We start from the raw sequence: 9230 nt of genomic DNA on the forward strand, positions 1-9230 counted from the left end.
TCACATGTGTAGATCCGAGTGGGTTGTTTGTTTGTTGTTACGGTGGTGATGATGGCGGCAGTATTCTCCATGGTTGGTAGGAATGGTATGAGAAAATTTGTAGTTTCCGCTTTGGAGAAGTTACTCTTAAACCGGTCCATGCTCCGGCGAACTGAAGGAACCATTTCAAGCATACAGCTTTATCTGGCGAGTGTAGGCCTCAAGAACCCGTCACCCACCCTATCTGCACCCTCCTGTGAAGTGCTGAAGTTGAGGAAGCATGAGGAGACAACCACTTCATGTGCACACATAGCGGCGGCCGCTGTGAAATCAGCTCCAGAGGGTATATGCTGGCGTAGCGATACGCTTCTTGCAGTTTTGTGGTGTTTAGCGAGGAAAGGATCCCTGAAAAGGTTAGGATATAACCAATGCACCTTCTCAGTACTTACCTTTTTTGGTCAGAACTTGGGCCTAGAATTGAAGTGAAGTTCAGTTCAGCATGCGATGGGATAAAAAATGATAAACTTATTCAACGGCAGTGCAAGAGTAGCAGCGATTTGGGAAGAAATATGCGTATGAAAGCAGCACTCGCAAACTTTGTAATTCTAAGCAAGTAGAAATTTTATACGAGATGCCACTGAGAAAGTGGATTTTTTGTGCGTTCTTTAACTTTCGTGTGCAAGCTTATGCTTTGCTGTCTTAGAATAGGCAGAGGTTCATAGGTTTAGCATTGCTGTATTGTGAGGGTATTGGGGAGTCTGTATCGAAATTTCAGGTCAATGCTTCGATTTATGCCCAAAATTTTTATCCTTTAATCTGTTATGTTTTCAGATATGGTCATTTGAATGAGCAAGCTATTTGATTTTCAGGAAGCCTTTTCAACACGCACAGTAAGTAGCCTTTTGATCACTGTCATCACCACGTTAAGCAGCACCAACAAGGATACTTCTTCTGCAGTACAAAGGCCAGTCCGAATACTCTCTATACCTGCAAGCTTTCTTACCTGACCACTCCAAACGACTGTCCCGCGCACACGGCCCTACCTTTCTACGACTTCTGTCAGAATTCTTTCTGTTACTGTGACACACCTTCGGCTATTACCTCTACGCATTATACGTGTGACCCAAATTCATTTTTTCCGCCTTCTTATCGCTGGAATGGCATTGTCACTAGCTTGCTATGTCATCCCCGCAGCTCTTTTTTTATCTGTGAGTAGTGCCCCTGTCATCTGTATGCCGATAACCAACGGCCTATACCTCAATGTCTTCTAGCATTACTGTTAGTCTTCAAGCTTCGGCCCCAACTCAGCGGTTATGTTCTCCACGCTCCTGTTTGAATTCAGTCGTACCAACGCTGAACAGCTTATAACAGACGTAGAAGTCTGATCCTCAAGCAAGGCCTTTGTTTCTCAACGTTAGTGTTATCATTTGAGCGGCCGCTGCGATGGCTGACGCCAATGTTTGATGAGAACGGCGCCAAAGCTTTGATAAGGAGCCGATAACGATTGAGAGACAGGAGGTCGTCTGTAGCAGCCATCCCGAAATATTCCTCTGTTTGCCTTGCTGAGTTTAGGACGACAGTCTGACGTCGCGCCAGTACATTTAGCTTTATGTTGTTATTTTCAAAAGCTTGAAGTCGGCCTACAATGCCAGATCAAAATTTGATATATCTGGGCACATTACCTGCGGCATATCTGCCCAACTGGATAGTTGCTGTCATGCCAGCCTTTTCTTTTTTTATGCCAACATGCATTACGCATTTCTTTTTGCACTCGTCGAGCAAGCCTCCAAAAAGTAATTTTTAGCAGCGGTTTGCATTTTTTACTATGTTTCTTTGATGTGTTTATTCGATGTTTTTTGCCCTCTGCTCAATACCACGGCAATTATCATGCCTCTTTACGTGTGCGAAAAAAAATTGTTTCTGAAAATCTTATGACTGTACCAAATCAAAGTTCCTTTTCTCCCAATGAAGCGTTGTGAAGGCGCAAATTGTACGTTATTAGAGTACCTTGCGCTCTGAAATAGTTTTTTTACCATTCCACTCCTAAAACACTTATCTTCCGAATACTGCACAGCAGAGTTAAGGTGTTCACTGCCCCAACATTTCTTATTTTTGTTTAAAGATGAAGGAAGGTATGAATGAATGCCTTTGTCTTTATTTCTCTGAATAGAAGTGCAAACTTAATCAGCGGTGACCATTAAATCAGGCTGTATGTTTCCTCAGCAGGTTTAAAAAAGCCCGTATACAAACCGCAAACCGAAGGGCGCCCGTAATGCTACTTTAGGACCCAGAATTGCACATCTCGGTCAGGACTAAATGCTGGGTCACGCTGCGCCCGAGAGAAAGGGTAGGTAATTAATCCTTGTGTTATGTGGCTAACATAGTACGAAGCATAAAAAGAGCTTGCGAGAATGCGGTCAGTAACAAGGCTCTGTGCAGAGAATATCATTCGAGTGGACTGGATTGGATTGGAGAGAAGCTCACTGGACCGGACTTCAACCTCACACGTGAGGCCGAGTGAGTTTAACAATCGGTGAAGCCAATGTGAGAGGTGAGCGCTCTTGCGCCTTTACCGTGTATTTACCCAACCGACGTTCTAGTCTCTGTCCATACAGCATGGTGACAAAGCTGCACTGCGAAATGCCCCGCTACGTTTATTTATTTATTTCAAGATAATGTCAATACTTACAGGTATTGTAACTGAGGTGGGTACAAGAGAAATTGGCCCAGACTGCGGCTAAATTTAAAAGAAACCAGTATAGCTGAAGACACGAACATGGCCTGAGACACGGCTCGTATTATTACAACCAAAGTCCAAGAATAAGTTCAAAGAATAAAAGATGGTTTGGTTTAGTTTATGGGGGTTTAATGTCCCAAAGCGATTAAGGCTATGAGAGACGCCGTAGTGAAGGGCTCCGGAAATTTCCACCACCTGGGGTTCTTCAACGTGCAATGACATCGCACAGTAGATGGGCCTCTAGAATTGCGCCTCTCTCGAAATGCGACCGCCGCGGCCGGGATCGAACCCACATCTTTTGGGTCAGCAGCCGAGAACCATAACCACTGAGCCAACGCGGCGGCTGCAAAGGATAAAAGAAGCGACACAGATCTCTGGTTGTGTTTCAGCGTACATATCATGACAATGATGGGTACCAAAGCGATTACAGTCAGATGCTTAAAAAAAATTGGCTGTGGCTCAGCTAAGGTTAAGCCTGGATAAGCGAAAAGCTATCGCTGCTTTCAGCTAACTCCCAAACTACCACTTCTGGATCGGTGTTTCTGCGCCTTCCGACTGTTGCTTCTTCTTCTCCTTCCATGGTGAGTGTCTGCGCCTGTTCTATGGGCAAGCGCGCCTTATATACCCCTCCTTTCATATGTGCACTGCGCACGGCTGCGGCGAAAGGTCAAACGGTGGCGAGGATGGCCGCCTCTTCTATGGCCGCCGCCGCCGCTCACGCGTTCTCGCAACGCCTCGCGAAAGAACCTTCTCTTGGGACGGCGGCGGCGACCGCGCGGCAGCGGCGAAGGGTAAAACGGTGGCGAGGAGGAGAAGCGGCGACGTTCAGGCGACGAAGTCAGCGCGCGGTGACGACGGCTGCGGCAGCAGCGGCCACCTGCGCTCCGCGTGACTTCGCTCGGTTTAGCGCATGCGCAGCTGGGGCTATAATTTATCACGGCGCACGCTAGACCCGGTGTTGACAAGCCTAGTAAGCTTTTAGCTTCAAAACTTGGGGGCACTTAAGCTTCGCCTTAAGGGTATGACGCGGTATCATTAATGAGTCAATTCTCATATATGCGTAATGAGTCATTCTCGACTTTAGATTCATAGACCCCTGGGAGTTATACCACTCCTGGCGCAGCGAGCGCCGCTTCCCTGCAATGGCAGGTGCTGCCACAGGCGGATCTCGTGCGACCCAGGTTGCTCTTCGCGAGCAACCTCTCGAGGCCAATCATGACTTTAACGGCCACCTTCCACAGTGGTCAGTTTCCTCATCATCTGGTCACGGGACGCAAGTGACTCACCTGCCATCCATGTTGCTGTCTGGCGACCACCTACCAAAAATATGCCCGTGATTTTTCGCTCACAACGCCGGCATAAAATTTTCTGGAGAGCGGTGTCTTTAACACTAACGCGCTTAAACAGAGTTATGGTGGGGGACGATGTGAACAGAAAAGAGGCGCGAATATAAATACAAGTACGTCACGAGCGCACCTAATTAAAACCGCAGATTTAGTAGACCCAGGTTCAAGCCTGGTCTTTGCTCTTGATATGTGCGTTTTCTTCGAGCAACCTTAATACTCACCTATGCTGCTTGATAAGAACTGCTGAAATCGTCTATGAGAAGGCGATAATAATCGATGGTCAAGAACCGGTTTACATCAGAAATCGCGAAAGGTGCCTCTTATTTAAAACTGATGAGGATTGGCTACAGAACCATAACAGAAGAGGTTATTAAGAAAAAGACGGTACAATGTGAGGAGCGAAACTCGTTGCTATCAAAGCGCCAGCAACACCGGCCAAGTTGCGCCACTGCGATAACGAAGACGCTGAGTTATTTTCGCTCTGGAGGGCATTCGTTATCTTTCGCAGAAAGGAGAGGCCAGGAAAGAATGGATCACGCAACTTGGCCTTCCAGCGCACACAGATAGCCGTTGCCTTTCGAGCCCCTGTGTTCGCGCAAACGCAGCATAGGGTTTTTGTTTTTCACAATTTGTTCGCTCTGTAGAGAAGCCCTCCACAGGTAAGTGCCTGCAGCGAATTGCCTCCGTCTCCGTTGATTTTGGTGCATTTACTGCCTCTAAACGTCGCCTTTTTGTTTGTTTTCTTTCTGTTTGCTCGTGCATGCAAGAAGTGGCGCAAGTACTGACAGCAACGTTCTGCTCCTCTGTTTTACAAAAAGAGGGTATCACTGAATACACCCCTTCGACCGGAAAGCATATTGTTTTGCTCCAATAATGCAGTGCAAAAACGGACAGCGCACTTAGATGCTAAATGTCGGTATGTACGGTAGATCGAGAGCTGACAGAACGAAACTCTTGACAGCACAAACTTGAACGAGATTAGCCTAAATCTCAATGAAGACAAGTCCTCCTGTCGAAACGTCGGTTAGCGGATTGAGGCTTGCCTCCCGCCTCTTTTTAAAGTTTGGAAGGTCGTAATAAAATACTGTAACATAGAAATAGTAAGCCGACGCCTAATCCAGCACTTTGCGCGAACTAGCGTGCAGTGGTAGCGCTTCGACACTGTAGTGCAGTGGTTGAGTCGGCTGTCGTGGACAGCGCTATAGTGGGCAATGGTGCACGCCTCCAATTCCTGCACGTAACATCTACCCTGTACATGGTAAGTTGTCCTTTTGAGACGTTAGCGGCGAGCCTAAAACAGAAACGAAATTATAGCTTGGTTTGGTTTGGTTAATGGGGTTTAACGTCCCAAAGCGACTAAGGCTATGAGAGACGCCGTAGTGGAGGGCTCCGGAAATTTCGACCACCGGGGGTTCTTTAACGTGCACTGACATCGCACAGTACACGGGCCTCTAGAGTTTCTCCTCCAAAGAAATTCAACCGCCGCGGCCGGGATCGAACCCGCGTCTTTCTGGTCAGCAGCCGAGCACCGTAACCACTGAGCCACCGCGGCGGCGTCGCAGCCTAGAGAATGGCCGAGCACTATATCGTTGCTAATTTCAACCTGTGCCAGGTCCACGTATGTAATTTATGAAAAGTTTTATGCGCTTAAACGGCTCATCACGTTTTTGTTCGACATACTGCAGATTTGTATTTCGCTAAATAACATAAGAGCTTATTATACTATTTTCAAAGTTTACGCGCGCCCCGGGCACCTTGTATATTCCAAAAAAAGTTATCCAAACTGAGAATGCTAAGCTCCTCCCGGCAACCGCTAATTCAGTATGGCGGTCGCTGTCGATCACTGCCCCGTCGTGTGCAATTCCGGCTGCGAGGCCAGCTGACAAAATGGGGGAGGAGGGTTCTTCTTGAAAGAACACTAGCTCCCGCACAGCAATAGCTTCCACACTGCTCTGAGCAAGCGAACGAGGTACTTGCGCCCGGCATTTCTCTCCCATCGACGGTCTTCAGGACTTCAGTAACAAGATTAAGGAACGCCCTCCTACTTTATTCCCATTCACAAAAAGAGGACACCACTCAGTACACCTCGAGCGGCACTACGTCGTTGTCTCATCCCTGTAATGCACGGCCTTCTCTGAGTAAACCCTTAACACACCCCACGCCCTTCCACAGACGCATGCAGCCATGAGCGTTCTTCTCGAGAATATCTCCTCTTTCCTGTGGAACTGGCGATGGATCACCACGGCACTCGTCTTCACCGTGACATACCTGGTGGGACGCTTCTACCACAAGGTCTCCAAGTACCCCAAGGGACCGTTCCCGCTGCCGATTATTGGGAACCTGCTAAGTAATTTCGCCTTGCTGAGCAACGCAGATATGCCGGCCGGTTCAGCGAACACTTTCAGAAATTACTACGGGCGCGCGTAAAAAGTGATCTCTCTCTCCTCTCTTCCTTTCCTTTATCTCCCTTTGTTCTCTCTTCCCATTAGGAGGGTAGCATACTGGGCGCCGCCTAGTAAACCTCCCTGCCTTTACGTTCATCTTTCTTTCTCTCTGCCTCTCTCTCTCTCTCTAACTCTATCTCTCTGAGGAAACTCCTAAAATTCGGGAGTTGAAAACAGAAAGAAAAACTTTTCAGGAACTAACTCTCAGTAGCGACGGACATCGGTTATTTCAAAATCATCCCGATTAAGTTGCTAATTTGCTAAAAATAAAAAATAACTTTTGTTAATTAGCACAGTCTAATGGTTAGCGATGATGGTTAGTTCGAAGCCACACAAAATAGGATGGCAAACCAGTTTTTGAAAAGAAGAAAGAGTCATTCCTGAAGCTACGTAGTCAGAGGAAATGCGGCGGTTTGAACATCATAAAACTGGGACTGAGCTCATGAGGCACGCAGGAAGTTGCAGTGCCTTACGGCGCTACCTGGGGTATTGTACCACGGCATGCGCCTTATTTTGCTTCGCCGCTTGATTCAGGCAAAAGTATAGCCACGGCCCACTACGAGGCAGGTATTTTTGAAAACGAGGAATTAACTACAAGCAATCGAATAATTTAGCAGGCAGTTAGGATTCAGTGCCGTAGTGATTGCAACACGTCACTAGCGTAAGTTGCGTTTGCACTGAGTCTCCTCCGAACCCCATGAGATCAGTGTCGGTTTTGTGTGGAAAAAGGCACCGAATTTTGCAACGCTTGTTTCAAACACTGATACAGCATCGTCTTGCCCGTGGCTACGAACTCGTCATTCTGACTGATCATCACTGAAACTAAATTCAAAAATTTAGTAAATCTGGGTGAATTAACTCGCTATATACAGGGAGATGTTTTATATAGCTGACGTCCACTGCAGCTGTGTTACTGCAAATATTTTGTGACTGTATAAACCCCCCTATATTTAGGAAGATTTGAAAGCGCTCGCTGAAACAACCTTTGTAGACTTCCCATGAAGTCATAACGCTGTGTTTTCCCAAAACGGGCAGCTTAACCTCGGAAGTTCCCATCTGCTGCAGAATTCGCGGTTACAAAGATAACTGTGCTCCTATACTCGAAACAAATTGAACGACTCCATGCGCAGCTGGAAGGCAAATATATAAATGCTATGTGCTTCAGCGAACCGCAGCTGTAAAAGGTTTTTGTTTTAGTTATTGTAGTGCAGTCTAATCAGTGATTGCTGTCCCTGCAGTCCAAATAAAAGATTGAGACCAGCATGGTAAACTACGAGTTTTTAAAGCGCCCTAAGTAGAATAGCCGCTGTGTAATCATAACGAAGACCATCGCCGCCTAATCATGGCACCCAAGACTGCTATAAGAGCTTGACAGATGCACACACGTTTGCGTAACATTGATCAGAGGCATTTCTGTAATCGTTGCAATGAGCACTTTACGAAGGCACCTTGTGAAGAAGACAAATTCAAGCTGTAGACCTTCGAAGCTGTAGAAAGTAGTAGGCTGAGCGCGTTCTTGACGTCTTGTTTTCCTCCACTGAGTTGGATACTTTCCATAATGCCGACTAGGTTCTGAACGCTGATATTATGAATTGACGCTTTTGAAACGGCGCTGCGTAGTTGCATGACGCCGCAGGAAATAAAGCATCGTGCATGGCGCGCAATTTAATTAATTGTACTGCAAAATACAGAGAACCACAGATCTGTTGCTCTTGAGCAAGCGTGGCTGATTACCGCACCTAAACCTGCTGAAAACACTGGTTAGTCGCGCCCAGCTCTAATACAGAGAACAAATATAAGGCATGGCAGACCTACAAACAAACGTCTCGCGCAGTTTAGAGCTCCCAATGGCTCGCGGCTGCACGGCTAATTATCTTCATCGATCCATAATAATTTAAAAAATTTCAAAACAGTTCATAAAAATTCCAAAAATGCTTTCAGTACACCTCTGAATGTGGGCAGCGCATTGTCGGAGCCAATATAAGAGCATGTTTTAAATACTATAATGATGTCGTACGATTATTGCGTTAATTAAATTTGATGCAAACTGTGTTCATTATATTTCTTTTATGCTCGTCGCGAACGTCGTCCCTGCGCACCGACACCACAGCGCTTCGCAACGTTAATGACCTGCACTACAAAGCAACCGAATGGGCCAAGACGTATGGCGACGTCTTCACACTGTGGACGGCCGAGAAGCCGATGGTGATCCTCAACAGCCACAGCGCCATACGAGAGGCGCTCCTCGAGCGGAGGCATGAGTTCGCCGGACGCTTCCCGACTAAGATGGGTGAGCGTCTAACATGAATGACAGAGTGTATGTAAACGAGCATCATCACCCGTAACCAGCAGCATATGCACGCATTCACATCTATAAGACGTCAGGAAAAGAAATGCGCAATTGGTGCAGTTTTGGTGGAGGCTGTTTTGGGCGTCTCGTACCAGTTGGCGCATTCGTGTTCGTTCTATTACGTAAAGAAACTGACATTTTTTTTATTGATTGAGTGGTTAATGATGTTATCAGGTTTCGAAAAACAATCGTCAAGTGTTCTCCTACTGAACACGGCGCTGTGAAAACAATGCGATTCTAGATGAAGTAAATTCATTTCGTCAAGGCATTCTTATGTTCCAGTACTGAATAGTATAAAATTTTAAGAACAAATTTTGTTTTTGGCTTCGCTGAGGCGCATTGATGTAGAAATTCATTGTTTAGCCGCCTAGTGC

General features: G+C 46.6%; 1 protein-coding gene across 1 annotated transcript in view; it reads left to right on the plus strand.

Annotated features, from left to right (window-relative positions):
- Positions 1-57: 57 nt before the first annotated feature.
- The window catches only part of LOC149341432 (steroid 17-alpha-hydroxylase/17,20 lyase-like), a 16772-nt gene continuing 7599 nt past the window's right edge, over positions 58-9230 (plus strand). The window contains exons 1-3 of the mRNA XM_089543530.1: positions 58-4721; positions 6235-6409; positions 8617-8796. Coding sequence (XP_089399656.1) covers positions 6247-6409; positions 8617-8796 — 343 coding nt within the window. The 5' untranslated portion in view covers positions 58-4721; positions 6235-6246. The remainder of the gene's footprint in view (positions 4722-6234; positions 6410-8616; positions 8797-9230) is intronic.

The sequence above is a fragment of the Amblyomma mixtum genome, chromosome 5 (genome assembly GCF_055824585.1).
Source record: "Amblyomma mixtum isolate Tamu chromosome 5, ASM5582458v1, whole genome shotgun sequence".
Lineage (NCBI taxonomy): Eukaryota > Metazoa > Arthropoda > Arachnida > Ixodida > Ixodidae > Amblyomma > Amblyomma mixtum.